This window comes from Protobothrops mucrosquamatus, unplaced genomic scaffold, assembly GCF_001527695.2.
Source record: "Protobothrops mucrosquamatus isolate PMUCROS unplaced genomic scaffold, P.Mucros_1.0 scaffold27, whole genome shotgun sequence".
In the NCBI taxonomy this organism is placed as follows: domain Eukaryota; kingdom Metazoa; phylum Chordata; class Lepidosauria; order Squamata; family Viperidae; genus Protobothrops; species Protobothrops mucrosquamatus.
The window spans coordinates 223,456-239,969 of NW_015386412.1; the positions used below are offsets into that span (position 1 = coordinate 223,456).

At 46.4% G+C, this 16,514-nt stretch overlaps 2 protein-coding genes across 3 annotated transcripts; both read right to left on the reverse strand.

The window, feature by feature from the left end:
• Positions 1-1,341: 1,341 nt before the first annotated feature.
• GTF2A2 (general transcription factor IIA subunit 2) lies at positions 1,342-5,095 on the reverse strand. The gene is made up of 4 exons (XM_015811031.2): positions 4,985-5,095; positions 4,337-4,441; positions 2,964-3,090; positions 1,342-1,582 (listed from the first exon to the last, which is right to left on the reverse strand). The coding sequence occupies exons 1-4, from the start codon at positions 5,054-5,056 to the stop codon at positions 1,557-1,559; spliced, it is 330 nt and encodes a 109-aa protein (XP_015666517.1). The 5' UTR covers positions 5,057-5,095; the 3' UTR covers positions 1,342-1,556.
• Positions 5,096-7,239: 2,144 nt separating this feature from the next.
• BNIP2 (BCL2 interacting protein 2) lies at positions 7,240-15,938 on the reverse strand. Of its 2 annotated transcripts, XM_015811002.1 has the most exons (10): positions 15,824-15,938; positions 15,125-15,189; positions 13,978-14,145; positions 12,782-12,958; positions 12,573-12,675; positions 11,365-11,496; positions 11,074-11,160; positions 10,877-10,975; positions 10,292-10,327; positions 7,240-8,637 (listed from the first exon to the last, which is right to left on the reverse strand). In XM_015811002.1, the coding sequence occupies exons 1-10, from the start codon at positions 15,871-15,873 to the stop codon at positions 8,589-8,591; spliced, it is 966 nt and encodes a 321-aa protein (XP_015666488.1). In that variant the 5' UTR covers positions 15,874-15,938; the 3' UTR covers positions 7,240-8,588. The 2 variants fall into 2 exon arrangements, with proteins under 2 accessions (XP_015666488.1, XP_015666489.1); XM_015811003.1 differs by lacking the exon at positions 10,292-10,327.
• Between the last annotated feature and the right edge of the window lie 576 nt (positions 15,939-16,514).

Genomic DNA, 16,514 nt, shown 5'->3' on the forward strand with positions numbered 1-16,514 from the left:
TGTGTGTGTGTGTGTGTGTGTGTGTGTATTGGGTCATTATGATGTAAGCTTTAGAGCAGGGGTGTCTAAACTTGGCCAGGTTAAGCCTTGTGGATTCTACTCCAGGAATTCCCCATGCTGGCTGGGGGATTCTGGGAGCTGAAGTCCACAAGGCTTAAAGTAGCCAAAATTGGATACTCCTGCTTTAGCAAGAGTGAATTTAAATGTCAATTTCCATGTTTCCAGCAGACAGCTTGGAAGATCCCAAGAAGAGGGCAACTGTCTGCTAGGACAGAAGGCAGCCAAGAAACAAATGAGGGACAATCAATCGTAGTTCATTCTATCTACCATGAGCTTCTGCAACTGTGGTTTAGACTTACAAATTTGTAAAGTCATTCTGAAGCAGGGCAACCTGTTTTCACATCACTCATGCACCTGTCACAGTAATGTAGGTTTTTACTTTCAAGAAATTTCCACTTGGCCAAAGCTTTTTTAAAAAATCAGTAATCTACTACATCCGGCAGCCATTAGATCTCCAGGTTTGTTTGGTGAAGTGTTGCTAAGTGTTGCATGCAGAAAACGAGGACCAGTTTTAAGCCTTTTGTAAAGGATTCCGCTGCTGCCCAAGCACACCTTCATGGAAAAGCAGTCCTAAAAGTGAACGAGAAAACCATTTGTGCCTAGCCTTGAAGCCGATCTCCTTGTCAAGAGGGCACAAAGGATATTCATGTTTGGAAATTAAGTATGTTGCTATGCCCACAATCAAGCAGCTGCCTTATGACAGAGGAAAATGATTGAACAATTTAGCAACAAGACAGAAACTAGCCAGGGAAGATCTTATCTGAGAAATCTTACTGAGTTGAGAACAACCAACATTCCCATTAGCAACAGAAAAATGTGCAGCTCCAGGTAACAATGCTTACTTTCTGTTGCAAATACATGTCAATTCCCTCATTGCTACTCAGGATGCTCGGATGAGTCCATAAAGGCAGAATTCCGGTTGCTGAACTCCCAGTTTGGGATTCAAGACTAAACTTGGGTTGTTAATTCTCCCTTGATTGAATATTGTTAATTTTAAAAAGGAGCTGGTAAAAATCCCAACACTGAATGAATACAGGTGGCGAATACAGCTAAAATTATCTATATCTATATATATAGATATAGATATTACATTTGCAAAGCCCTGAGATTTTAAGTGGGGAAAAAACAAGTGAATCCATCAAGAGCTGATCGTACGTACCGGTAGGAAGAGGATTCAATACTTTTCACGCCACTAAAAGTTTTAAATAAAATATTTATTGGTGACCTTGATGAACCCAAAAGTAGCTGTGTATGTTTCATCCTTATTTTTGATCCTCTTTTTTAAAAAAAGCAAGCTTGCTTATCTTCATCACCGACCCAACGCCCGGAGGTGCCTTATGGGACCTTGCTAAGATAGTTCCACAAGGCCTTCCAGAAAAAGTGAGCTTTGCCTACATTATTAAAACAACTCCCGACAGAGTCTTTCTTTGTCCAGTCTGCTCCCCGGGAAGCCCTGCCCATCACATCCGCGTGGGCTCAGAGGCCCCAATCCCCCTTCACTCCGCAGCATTCGAACCCGTATCTGGAGGCAAGGAGAACATCAGGTGAGAAACACGGCTCAAAAACTAAAGCTACATAGAAGGAATTTAAGACTATTTATTCTTAATAAGCCAGTTTGGTCTTGTGGTTAAGACACCAGGCTAGAAATCGGAGGACAGTGAGTTCCAGTCAGCCCCAAAGGCAACTGGATGAATCTGGACCCATCACTCTCACCCTAGGAAGGTGAGGGCAAATAGCATTTAGACTTTATATACTGCTCCACAGCGCTTTACAGCCCTTTCTAAGAGGTTTTACAGAGTCAGCCTCTTGCCCCCAACAATCTAGGTCCTCATTTTACCGACCTCGGAAGGATGGGAGGCTGAGTCAACCTTGAACTGCTAGTAATTGGCAGAAATAGCCTGCAATACTGCATTCTAACCACTACGCCACCATTACTAATAGTAGTAGTAATGTGACGTTATTCAAGATCCAAAGGTCAAATTAACTATACGATTGTATTTTAACTAGGAGTATGGAGAACTTGTGTCCTGAATCATTAAACTCAGAAACAATTTTAATTTCCTTTGGCCTAAATGAGATTTTTTTCCCCTTCACCCTTAAACAGCACATAACTTGGTAAAGATAAATTCTTTGTCCGTAAAGATAAATCCTAAGTGAGACAAAGCATCCAAAAACCCAACACCCTGTTCAGGTCAACACCCGGAGCTAAGTTTTGATTTTGACAATTATAAATATAAAGTCCCTGATCTAAACAGATCCAGCCTTCCAGCAGCATGGCAAAAATGGAAACCGCAGTATGAAATCCAAGAGTTTGCTGTCACAGCTCAGGACAAATAGGTAAAAGGAAGTCGGTCACGGTGTGTGGATCTGTCAGAAGGAAGGAAGCACTTCTGCAAATACACAGCTCAAGAGGTTTGCGCATCCGGAATGGCAACAGGGTTCACCCTGTGTTGCTGAAAGCCACATTCAACAACTGCAGTCAGGTGGGGGAAAAGAGCCGGCGAGTTTACACAATGAGGCTCTGTATTAATAGGATAGTGAGCTTCAGGATACCTGTTCTTTGGTGATTTTGGCAGCCCAAAGGGTAAGTAAAGATGTTGTTACTCTTCCTAACAAATCCCCTTCAGCTAATGCCAGGTATGTTCAAGATTAAAGACAAACCTGCCTAAGATTAAAACGGTCCTGGAGCTGCAATTTGTACATCCACTTTTCAAAAGGGAAGCAATCATGGATCTGCCTGGCTTCAATATCCTTAGAGCGGACTTTTTCAACCTCAACCACTTTACGCTGGGTGGACTGCAACTCCCAGAATTCTGGGAGTTGCAGTCCACCCAGCTTAAAGTGGCTGAGGTTGAGAAACAGAGTCCCAGAGAGAGAGAGACAGACGTAACTCCCAAACTTACTTTTCCCATCGCAGGCCACGATTTTAACTTTATCCACTTTCACCACCTCGGTGACCTCTCTGAATTCCACATCGTTCAGTACGAAGGTCCAAACATTGTCGCAAAACCTGTACGTATTCAGAGAGCCCTTTGGGGGGGAAAGAAAAGAGAAAATGGAGGGGGCGCTTAGGAAAAGGGAAAAACCAAACAGTACCTGTTGAATTGGGCAACTGAGTTTTCTTCCCTTCCCGATTGAGGCAGGGAGCCATTCTGGAAAAGGACGTAGCTCTATCGCCCCCTTGTGGTCATCAAAGGAACGACCGTGGAGCAGGAGAATTTGGGGGAATTTTAGAATATTGTTGCTTTTGTTATCTTAACTGATGTCAGCCTTCTATCCTGTTGCGATTCTACGGCGCCATATTAAAGTGATTTCATCATGGTTTCACCTTAATTTAATACTTTATCTCTGGCCATGTAGTTCGTATTTTCTGATATTTTATTCAAACTTGTATTTGTATTGTATAATGCAGTGATGGCGAACCTTTTAGAGACAAAGTGCCCAAACCGCAACCCAAAACCCATTTATTTATGTCAAAGTGCCAGGGCCGCATCAGCATTGTGGTGCCCTCAGGGGGGCATGGGGCGTGGCCCACTGGGTGGGCATGGCTGCGGTTGTCACGGCAGACTGGGTGGGCGTGGCTGGAGTGGGCATGGCCACCTTGATGTTGCTCATGGAGGGGATGCCTGCCGGGGCCGGGCAGGGTTGGGGGAGATGCAGGGGGTCTCTGGCGGGTGGGGCGGTGGGCAGGAGGCCCAGCAATCCTAACTGGGACTGTGGGGCCATGGCGCCGATGAGGATCCAGCTTTCCCTGCTCGGGGTGGCCTTTGGCTTGCTGGGTGTGGGTGTGCTCTACCACCTCTACTTGATCTTGCTAGCTGGCTGCTTCGCCTCCTTTGTGCCTGGTGGGGCTGCTGCTCTGGGCGGCGGCAGCAGCCTAATGGACCTGCGCAAGCTGTTGGAAGCAGTGGTGTGCGTGCCCACAGAGAGGGTTCTGAGTGCCGCCTCTGGCACACGTGCCATAGGTTCGCCACCACTGGTATAATGTATGTATAACGGAGATGCCACACGCTAATCAACCACATCACTAAGCAATGGATGTTCCATCCTCAATACTATTCATAAATGTATCTGTAATTGGTGCTCAGCCTGCTCAACTAAGGCATGAAACACAGCCATCCCAGGGTTTGGAAGGTTTACATAATATCTCATTACTTTCGCTGCTTTTTAAGCAGCTATTTTTATACAACAGCGCTGAAAAAAATGTGACTTAGGACCATTTTTCACACTTATGACCACTGCAGCATCCCCATGATTTCTAATTAACATTTCTTACCCTGAAATTGACTCTGTTTCTGACCCGCTGTGCTAATGCAGCATTGATAGCTTTGTCAAACTGTAGGAGGACTTGAAGAGCGAGCTGGGGAGTGATCTGCTGAGACTGAAAGATTGAATAAGAAAACTATAAACTCCAAAAACAAACATTCATCTGCCTAAAATCAGAACTTTGTTTGGATATTCACCCACTGATTGGTGTACCAAGTTTGTCCAAACAGCCAAAACTTTCAGAGCACAGATTAGAATTTCCAATTTAAATTTTCAACTGACATGACTAGTTTTTCTCATTCCCTTCCATCACAGTACAAACGCAGAACTCTAAAGACATTTAAATTACAACTTCATGAGCTTAGCAAACATTGTCCATCGGAACTCAAACCCTTGTTTTGAGTTTGAGAAACTGGGCAGTTAAGATTATTGTCTTCCTTTGTGAAGCCTCTGCTGTCATCAATGTCATCTTACTCTTTGCTTCACCTCCAATTATGACATGGAGGAAAAGCAAGGACTGTTAACACGTTTTCACCTAAGCAGTATTTATTGCTTTGATCTCTGACAGCAAAACTAATATGAACCTACTTAAATCACGTTCATACTACTTAAGCCATTTATTTAGACGGATGGGAATAAGAAGGAGCTTATCTCTTACCTGAATGAGCTCATCCAGGCTTTCTTGAAGACTGTTTCCCAGGGTGGTGTTTCTATACAGTTGGTAAGCCATGATAGATGCTGATCATCCACAGATCTGAAACTTTCACCAAAGATCTGGAAAATCCAGGGTAACAGTTATTCTGGCTGAAGGATGGATAATGGACGCAACGCAGAGCCTGAGATAAGAGAGCTTCCAGCCAGTTCAAGAAAAAGTTCCTTTTTCCTCACAAAACACACATTATAATAAAAACCACATAAAAGAACCAAACACCATTTAGCTTCCTTGTCGATTAAACCCTGCCTACACCCTGCTCTTCAAATTACAGGTAGTCCTCGGTTTACGACCACAATACAGCCCAAGATTTCTGTTGCCCAGTGAGACATTTGTTAAGTGAGTTTTGCACCATTGTACGACCTTTCTTGCTGTAGATATTAAGTGAATCATCTCAGTTATTAAGTTAGCAATACCGTCGTTAAGTGAAACTGGCTTCCCCCACTGACTTTGCTTCACAGAAGGTCGCCAAAGGGGATTGCGTGACCTGGGACACTGCGACCGTCATAAATATGAGTCAGTTGCCAAGTGTCTGAATTTTGATCACGTGACCACAGGGAGGCTGCAACGGTTGTGTGGAACACGGTCCTAAGTCACTTTTTTTCAGCACCGTCGTAACTTTGAACGGTCACTAAACCGTTGTAAGTCGAGGACTACCTGCGCGCTCAAGTAATGCACGGGTGCTTCTTCGGGTGCATCTCTGGTTGCAGGAAGATGCTTCACAGGCAGATGTTCCCCCAACCCCCCCCCCACTGAGCCCTCCCGGCCCCCCTTTTTCGGGCAGGGCAGGCAGAGAGACGCATGCGCACTTTTTCTCCAGCGGCCTCTCTCGGACTGGGAAGCCAGCCCTTCCCGGGCCCTCCGGGTCGGGGGTCCCCGGCAACCCCACAGCCCCTTCCGCGGGGAGGGCGGGTCCCCACTCCTGGCCGCCTCTCTTGGGCACGTGCGCGCCCACGGACACGCGTGCACAGGGCTCCTCCTCCGCATGCGAGTTTGGCCGGGAGGAGCACCCCCCCGCCCGCCCCGAGACGCGTCTGGGCCCCGGCAGAGCCGAGCTGCGCGGCCTGCGCTGAGCCCGGCCGCGGGGGATGGGGCGCGGAGTCCCGAGGCCGGGCAGGGTCCCCCGAAATGGGGCAGCGAGGGGAGCGGGTCGGGAGGGAGCGGCTGCCCGGGCGCTACCTGAGCCGGGAGGGGCCCTCGCCCGCAGGGGGCCCGCCGGGCTCCTCCAGACCTCCGACGCGGAGAAACGGGCCGCCGGGTACGATCCCCGCCTCTTTCCGACTCCACCGGGAACGGGGCCCGGAAGCGGAAGTCGATATGCCAGCCGCAGGCGTGACCATAGAGCCGCGGCGTCGCAGGCGCGAAAGGCGACCACGCGCGCATGCGCTCCCGAGGAAGGGGCGGGCGAGGAGCGTTCGGCAAGCCGAGCGAACGTGACGCACGCGCAGAAAAGGCAGCCGGCGGCTTCGAATCGGCGGGAATCGCCTTTCGGGAACGGCCTTTGACAGGTCGGGGGGGGGGCGGGGGCGCTGCCCGTTGGGAACGCAAGGGAAACGCGCTCTGTACGTGCGCAGAGGAGCCCAGCCGCTCCACAGGCAGGGTTTCTCGGCTGGCCCTTGGATGGGAGGCCAGCAGGAGATCCTGGCTGTAACCCGAACTGGAGAAAAGGAGCAAACGCTGCTCCAGGGTCTCCAGTGAATCCGAGGCCACCCTCCTGGCACCGGGTTGCCCAGCAGATGAGCACCCGGATCCCGCACAGGCCTCGCCCACCCACCATTTATGCAGCCTGCAGGGATTCTGTCAAACCCCCAGCCAGGGAAGCAAGGATAACCTTCATTCCGATAAAAAAGGGGCAAAGAAGAGAAGCAAGTGTAGTTTTTCTCTGCCTCGTGTTTCCCTTTTGCTGTCTAGCATTTGAACCCGTGGGCCACACGCTTCAGAGCCTTTACAGGAGCACCAGGAAAAATCCACAGCATATTGCTCTCAAGCAACATCTGAACCAGCCATTGTTTTGTCATTGACCCAGTTAATGCAACTGCCCCCCCCCTTCTGTCTTCTGGTCTTGCTTAACAACTCCTTCCCTCCAGTTGTGTGAAGATTTATGTTTGTTAGATGATACAAATGGGATTTTCCCCATACGGCCACCTTAAAATAAATTTAAGCATTTATGACAAATACCCAATTAAAGCCTTTAGTTAAAAATATTTTATTGACTGGGTTATAAACCAACACACGGGCGGTATTTTTCCCCCCCATAAACACTGGGGAACATGAAAACGCTGTGTTGCTAACAACACGCACAAAATTTAAATACAAATGAAAATATTTCTAAAGAGCGATGCCCAAGCTTTCCAAAAACGTAACGTTCCTGCTACATTCCACTATGGCTTTGATGATTAACCCGCTAGGAATTAGTGCACACGACACATCCCCGCCCTTATTGAGAAGGCCGCTCTTAAAGCAGCCGTTTCGTCTAAACAGGTAAAACATGCAACACACACACACACGTCTCCTTTACAAAAGGGTGTATAAAGTGAATCTAGTGCTGGGGGAAAGCGCTGTTTCAAGAGCTTTGCCTTCCAAAGTACAAAATGACCACCTGGCCTTCTTCTTCCACCTTAGATGGGAAGCTTTGCGAGAGACCCAGGGTGCTGGGCCCTTGAGAACAGCCTCCGTAGGCAAAGCCGTTCTCCTTGCCCCTAACTCTGGATACACTTTCTCTACTCTTGAGTGTCACATCCTGATACCATCTTCTGGAACTCCACTCCACATGGCTGGGCGGCAAAGCAGCAAGGCACATCAGAAGCTGGGCCGAGATACCCTCCGTGGTAGCAAGGGGAAGACTGGGTGGAGGCCACCACTGTTCCGCTCTGGGATGTCGCCCAATATCCCAAATAAGTCACTCCCTGGGCATCCAGAGCCAGCCAGCCTCCACCAGCCCAACATTCAACAGAGAGAGTTGAAACACTGGAGTTTCAACCCAGAAGGGCCTGGACTGAACTGAGTTTGTGCTGAGGACACCCAGCTCCAGGGTTAGGCACATCCCACAGTGGAAACAGCAAAGGATCTTGCTAGCCTAGCAGATAACCAAGTTACATTTCTCTCTTCCTTAGCCAAGAAGCATTTCACCATAAATAAGAAATTCTCATGCATTTTATTCCTAAATAAATGACAACCGTCATCGGTGGGCTAGTGTGTCTCAGAGGTGTTTTTTTTTTGCAGATGAACATTATAAAATATGCGTTGAAGAGTCATAAAAATATATATGATCTCTCTCCTTAACGTCGAAGCATATAAATACTTACTGAATAAGCATCGCGATACAAAAATGGGTGCCCCTCCTAGGATGCCTTTGTGACACTGCAGTGTAAAAGTTATAATCAAGGCAACTATGAAGTGTCAGCATCACCTGGGACTTGCAAACCCACTCAGCAGTGCGTCATCCAACATGCCAAGTCCGGACGCAGAAGGCCAGAGCGTTCTTCAGGACCTCAAATCTCCCAGCGTGTTCTTCACTCTCGGCTTGAATTCAAAAACACTTTTTTTTTTTTTACTGTTCAGACGTCTGCTCCTGTTTCCCATTAAGTTCTTGATCAATTCTGCTCATCAGAGAGAAGAAAAACATGTCATATTTTGCAAGGAGGAAAAAAAACTTATTATTTAGCAATTGCAGTGAAACAAGTTAATACAAGTTAAAGCAGGAAGTTTCCTACAGACTTGAGGGGAACTTTGAACAGTGATAGTTAACAGGGAAATGAAACCGACTGTGCAACTTTTCCCAAAGTGCTCAACCTCTGCATAGGTCAGGTGCAAAGAGCCAAGCTCACACGTGCAGAGTACAAGATAATTGCTTTAAAGTGTTCTGCCTACAGCACAGGAATTTCCCAAGTATGGCAGCCTGCTCCAGGGAGCAGTTCGATAAAGTTCCAAAGGAACATGGGGGGAGTTGGCCAGGAGCCCTTTTGGCGCTGCGCAGAGACTCTAGGCTAGCTCCATGTTTGATCCCTCCTTTCTGCCCAGCTGGGTGTTTCCCAATAGCATATGGGGTCACGTCTTCCATTGGGGAGAGTGCCCCGAAGATGGGATCGGCTTTTGGGGTTTTTGCCAAGTTTGCAATATTCTGAGCCGTCCCTCCAAAGAAGAAAAAGGGAGGCATTTGCAGCAATTATATACAACCAGCACTTTCTGGATCAAAGGGGTTTGCTAATCAGCCATAGTGATGAGTGCTGTAGATTAGATAGCGTGGTCAAGATGTATTTATCAGCAGGCCACTCTTGTTAAAAGCCCCACCAGAAATGTTCCACATGCATTGAAAACTGGGAGGGGGAGGGAGGGATTGCCAAGGCAAAGAGCACAAGGTGAAGAAAGAAGTAATTCCGCCAGCTTTTAAGGTAGATGAGCCAAGGCTGAGTCACAATCGGCCTCCGTCTGGAATTAAGGAAGGGGTTTTGCAGCCGTGGCTGCCCAATTTTAACAGGAACAATTTGCAGCTCTCGATTTGATGGTTAGTGTTACACAGGTGGTCCTCAACTTACAACTGTTCATTTAGTGACCAAAGTTACGACGGCACTGAAAAAAGTGAGTGATCACTTTCCAGACTTACGACCTTCGCAGCATCCCCCCCCCCGTGGTCACCTGATCAAAATTCGGACACCTGGCAACTGGCATGTACTTACGACGGTTGCAGTGTCCCGGGGGTGTGTGTGTTTCACATGATCCCCTTTTGTGACCTTTTGACAAGCAAAGTCAATGGGGGAAGCCGGGTCAACGACCGTAGTGGTTCACTTAGCAAGTGTGGCAGGAAAGGCCGTCAAATGAGGCAAAACTCACTTAACAAACGTCTTGCTTAGCAACAAAAATGTTGGGCTCCGTTGTAAGTTGAGGACTACACGTAATTAGACAGCAAAGACTCAGCTTTGGGGATCACTTATCATTCTGCGAAACAAGCAGCAATGTGGGCAGCCCAGCACAAGCTTGTCCAGGGGTGGGGAACCTTGGCTCTTTTATGACTCGTGGACTTCAACTCCCAGAATTCCTGGCTCAGGAATTCTGGGAGTTGAAGTCCACGAGTCATAAAAGAGCCAAGGTTCCCCACCCCTGAGCTAGTCCAAGCACCCTGCAAGCTTTTTGCAAGAGTGAATTCCCATCCCCACATGCCGTGGGCATCCCAGCCAGCCGCACCCCTTCCCAAAGCCAGCCCAGCGCAGGAAAGGCGAGAAGACGCAGGCATTCCTGATCAAGAAGGGCAGATACCTTTGGAGTTTCTTTTTAAATTTTTCTTCTTCATACCTTAGTAGGGAAAATTCATTTTTAGTACAGCAGGTGCAGATTTTGAAACTCGCAAAAACCCAAGTCAACCGCATGTATTTAGCCAAGCACTTCCCAGCACCAACATAGAAAAACGACATTAAGCAAAAGTTTTGGGGGGTTTTCTCCCTCCGTAGGAGAGTCTGTTGTGTGTCTCCCTCCCAAATTCACAGCAGCTGGGCATCTCCGATGCTCCCTCCCTCCCCTGGGAAGGGAGATCAGGATCCCTGGCAGCGGTTGGCTCAAACTTAAGTTAGAAAGAATGGACGTGGAGCCTCCATAATAATCCGAATCCCTAGCACAGCACAGCGGTTGGGATCACTTGGCGTGAATCTGGGCAGGGCAGGGGACTTCTCTGAGGAAGCTCCCAAGAGCCCCAGCAATTTAACAAGCAACTCCTGGGAGATAAGCCACGTTTGGAGGACGTGGTCATCCATACGACTCTATCCCAGCTCCACGGAAGGAAGCCCTTCGGACCTAAACCTCCAGGCACTCTTTGGGGGCTGGGGACACCCAAGAAAAGTGACCTACCGTTTTATGCATTCGGGGATGGTAACGCTGTCCATGGGAATGAGCTCTGCCAGCTCTGCCAAGGTAAAGACATATCTGATTTTTTGGCTGAATTTTGAGCTGAAAGAGAACAGGAAAAACAGTCACCGCTATAGCACTAACTGTGCCGATGCTTAGCTTAAAAAAAAAGAGGAAAGGATAAACATTGTGTGCGTTACCTAATAAATGGCTTTGTGATTGCCAGAAGTGTTCTAATGAACCAGGAAGGATGAACTATTATTAGTGACTTCAGGTTTTTCCTTAACCTAAGATCAATAAAAACAACACAGATGTTGGCAATGGAGGGCAACATTGTTGGCAACACCACTCTTCCCGAAAAATTACCTGGTGATCCCAGCCCCCAGATGAGACCGATCCTCTTTACCAATTCCCACCCTTAAAGAACGCTATATTGCTCTTCCAGCTAGCTGTGCCTTTTCCCACTTCCCCCTCTCCCTATTTAATCTTACCTCCTGTCAATTTGCTGGTAACACTTCCTGAGCCAACCTAAACTGGGCATCTTCCGCCGGGTGGTTGCCCCGTTTAGATAAACAATCATATAGCTCTCCGCTATTAATAATTCTAGGGAGCCGATAACGTATCTGTGGGAAGAAGAGAGAGAAACAGCATTCACCCACAGCAGCAGCAGCTTGAGTCACCCTAAGACCAGACAATACAGATCGTCCTCAACTTACAATCACAACAGAGCCCAAAATTTGTTAAGTGAGATACTTGTTAAGTGGGTTTTGCCCCATTTTACGACCTTTCTTGCCACCGTGGTTAAGGGAATCACTGCAGTTGATAAGTTAGTATCCCAGCTGTTAAGGGCAGACATCTGGCTTTCCCATTGATTTCACTGGTCAGGTTGCAAAAGGGGATCACATGATCCTGGGACACAGCAACGGTCATAAATATGAGCTCGCCTTCCCAGCGCTGCCTGTTCACAAAACCATGTCTTCGGGACCTTTTGAAAGAGTATCAAGGGGGGGGGAATCTTATCTCTGCAGGGATGATGTTCCAGAGGGAGGGAGCCACCACAAAGAAGGCCTTTCTTCTTCGTCCCATTAGACCAGGGATAGGCAACCTTGGCTCATTTATGACTTGTGGACTTCAACTCCCAGAATTCCTGAGCCAGCCATGCTGATGGGAAAGGGAGAGGTTTCCAAGCTGAGCCATGCTGGCTCAGGAATTCTGGGAGTTGCAGAAGTCCACGAGTCATAAATGAGCCAAGGTTGCCTACCCCTGCACTAGATGGACCTCCATAAGAGAAGGGACCCATAACATATCTGGCCTCTTTGCTCTGGTGGGTCAGGTAGATGTAACTGGGAAAAGGTGGTCCTTCTACAGAATGGAATGGGTTGAGCATTCACAAAGAGATTCATAGACAAACCATGATCTCCAAGTTGTCTCACCATGAGGGTCAAGAGAAACTCACAATCCAATCTGATCCCTTACTAGTCTTTGAAAATGAGAAAGACTCTTCAGATGGGAGAGTCTTGCCCCGGTGGTATTCTGCATGCCAAGAACTGTGGGTTGATCTGTAGCCTCTCCTGTAAGGAAGATGATGGAATATCCCTCCCAGCTCCTCCCAGGCCTCGGACAACCATTATTGCAGATGAGAAGGATCAAAATCTGACTCCACATTAAAGCAGAGTTACCTGTTTGCTAGACCACTTACTTAAACAGATTATCCATTAAGTATCGGTAGTTTGGCTGACTACTTTCTGGCATGAAGCAAACCGCAAAGACAATAATTGCATTCAGCCCATCCCCGTAATAGCCTAGGGGAAAAAAAATAACAATCAGAATGATGCTTCTTCTTAAGGCTTCTTGCAGTTGCAGAGAGCCTGTTTAGTGAACCAAGCGTTATAATAAGTTAGCCCTCACCTCCGTGACTAATCACTTTCTTGTAGGGCTCAATGGCCCTCATGTCTACTCGGTGACCTTGGTCACCAATCTGATACATTCGCCACCGCCGTTCCTCCTCCTTCTCTTCCGATGCTGTGTATTCCAGCAGGGAGCCCTTCCGAACGGCATCGCTGCTTTTCTGCTTTGGAAGGTCATCTGGCCACCATGTAAACAGAGGATTGGAAGTAGCATTACATTATCAGACCAAGATTTCCCAACTTCAGCAACTTTTAAGATGGGTGGACTCCAACTCCCAGAATTCCCCAAGCAGCATAGATGGGTTGGTCAGCTAAGTTTTCAGAGCGAGAGGCTCACGTTTTGAAGGGTCCACATTCACTTATAGAAATGAACAAGGCATTAAGGAATTAAGCAGTTTCTGAGCAGAATGATTTTAAAGTCAAGATACTTGGGAATATCAAGTTACCGTTTTCTTTGAAAACATGGAATCTCTTGCAGATTTTTAAAATCAATGTATGTGAGTTTCATTCTGATTAATTTTCTCTACATCAGAGTTGCTCTCCACACAGAGTAATCAGCATTTAAGTTTGAGATGCCCAAATTCCAGAAGCAAGGCCTTTTTAAAAACGTATTATTTAGGGTGGTGCAGACAGACACTGAAAACTCTTTGAGACACTGACAGCTCTAGACGGTTTCCCTTCAACTATCATTTTCCCACTGATTGTAAGTTTGGTACAAAATCATTTTCACTGCCCTGATTTGCAGCAGTCATGCAAATAGACAAATCTTTCAATCAAAGCTATGCAGGCTCTGGGAGGGGCGTGGGGGGGGGGCTAGTGAGGACTAAATCATCCTCCTGGTTTTGCAAAAGGAATTTCAGTAGTGCAAGCCTTACCACAGAGGTGGGAAAAACTACTTCAGCAAGTTAGTAGTTTGTTTCCAAGGACAGAAGGCTGTTAATGGAAACTATCCTTCCAGGGAAATGCAGACAGCGGCATTAAAAAGAGAAGAGACAGAAACCTTATTGCAATGATGTCCACCTGGACCCCCCTCTTGCCCAAAGTAAGCCAAGCATTAGTGGAGTCGTGGACTCTGCACCCCCAGTTTCAATGCATAGGAAATATCCCTACAAAGTAGCATGCTCATCAACAGCAGCACGCGAGAGGGAACATGCCTAAGGACAAAATGTCATTGCTATTTTTAAAAATAAATCTTACCTTCCCACTCAAACTCATTATTGCTGTTCTCGGAGGGGGTGTCTATATCATCCAAGTCAATATCTCCACTTGCCTCTAACCCAGATAAAATGGATTCTTCACTCTGATCCAAAGTCAAGTTTATATTTGGAGCTATTAGTTTCTTCTTAACTTTGTTGCCATTAATTTCTAATAGGTTGAAAGGTAGGGGAAGATAACATGTGATTCCTTGATAAATGTCAAAGCTAGAAAAAGAAGCCTCAAAACTAGAAGATAGATTATTTAATAGAAGGTGGATAGATAAAAGTTGCTTTACTTGTGTTGATAAGTAAGGCTAATTGTTGATGGCCCATCGAACATAAGCATTATGTTACAATCTTTTATTTTTTAAAAAGGAGATCAAACTGGCACCTCATTCAGCAAAGAAATTAACTATATATTCAACAGTTTTAGAATTAAATACAAGACTAATTCTATTCTGTTTGAAACCAGTTCTGATATTTCAGCAGAAATCATATATGTAACTTTAGTTATTACTTAGTTATTCCCAAGTGCTACTGGTCTTAAACACTCCAGTCCACCTTACTGAAATGTTCTGATCTTATTAAATGTAGTCTGATTTCAAACCATTTTCATAATCATGATAGTCAATTTCAAGGTTAGAGCACGCCTGGGAAGGTTGCCTCAGTCTTCTCCAAGGTTTGAAAACCTTTACAGCAGGGGTGTCCAACCTGGGCCACTTTAGAATTGTGGCTGGCTGGGGAATTCTGGGAGCTGAAGTTCACAAGTCTTAAAGTGGCCCAAGTTAGACACCCCTACTCTACAGAAAGCAGGTATTTGAAGACTGGAGAACTGCAACATCAGAACATTTCGCCCACTTTTACAATACTGGAACTGGCCAGGGGAATATCAGACAAAACAAAATCTGAAGTGGACCATCAGAATATATCAAGTGTCCCACCAGAGTTTCTTATTCTTCCTGAATCAGTTTTGAGAAAATGCTATGAAATGAAACAGCATATATGACATATTTTTAATTTGAAGAAATTATTTTGACAGCGGCAAACGAGACGTCGCCATCTGCCTCAGCTGCCTTAGCCCCGGGGCCAAGTTCACAATATCTTGAGGGCATCAAATTACCTACTCCAACTGAGATGGATGCACTTACCGGATTGGTCTCCTCTTTCAGCTGGCCCAGACATAGCTTCAATATGGTCATCTTCTGGTAAAGGTCTGGGGTAGAGGGCAGACATTAAATGTAGTCAAGATCTCTTGCTTCCTTTCCTATTTCCTTTATGTAACACTAACAGTTGCAATAGCTCACATGTAATTTAGTTCCTAGTGGGCAGAACTATCTCCACACTCCAGACCACTTGTGAGTCCTATTTATCAGGGGATAACACACTAACATGAACACCTCAGGGCTGCACAAAAGTCCAACCTGTTCTTGTGGTATCTGCACACCTTCTGCATAACCCTTGCTGCATAAACAGCCTCCCACAATGGTCTGTAAAAGACATCTTTGCTAATCAGGACTGCTACTACCATCAGCATATAAATAAGTCATTGCAATAGCTTGCATTAATTTTTATCATCACCGTGCCTTGAGTAAGAATCTGCCCCAGTTTCATAGGCAAGGAAACTTTTTATACATTTTGAACTGATTTCCAAACTTCCCCACGAAGATTAGTCTAGACCCAAATTGTACACTTACAATCCAGTCAAGCTCCTTAAATGCCGTATGAGTCCACTCTGACAAATGCATCTTTTAAAAACCTTGCCCTGAGGCCACACTGCAAATTATACAATCAATTGCCAACATCGTTTTCCAACAAAAGTGAACCAAAACAAGTCAGCTGTGCCTTACCTGGGAAAGTCTTCGTCTTGCCATTCCTCTTTAACTTCCACTCCTTCCATCCTCAGCTTTGCCTCGAGGGCTAATGCAACTCCGTCTTGATCCAGAGTTCCGAATTGTTGTGGGAGACGTTAGGAACTACAAAATATGCTTCTGTTAAAGAGGTGCTTAGTCAGGACAGGAGTGACTTCCTATGAAGGCCTAATTTAGCATCCGAGTTAATCCACGAAAGAAACTGGGCAGTGCATTTACGCCAAAGCAGCAGCAATTTCTTAGTTTCTGTTGTAATGGTCTACAACTGATCTTCTAGGGAACCAAAGAACACAAGGCATGTGCCATCTTGCACAATATATTTAATAGTTTGTATATCAGCACCACAATTGCAACAAGGGGAATCTTTCCATCCCCACTGGTACAGGGCAGAGGCACTTCTTCCAGTATCACACCTAATTCTGTTCAATTTCACCCAGACAGAGCGAGGCAGTCCAAACCAGGGGATTTGGTAGAGGGATCGTGAACGGTCAGGCCACAAGAAGATTCTTTGGAAGAACTAAGAGGAACGCTGGTAGGAGAGGCAACCACAGTTTTGGGTGTAGCCAGCAACAGCATGCTACAGGGCAAGCTTTAAAAAGGATATTAATCATAGTCCCTTGAAAGTGAGTTTTCTGCCTATTCAAGCCCTAGAGGAAACAAACTGTGAGTA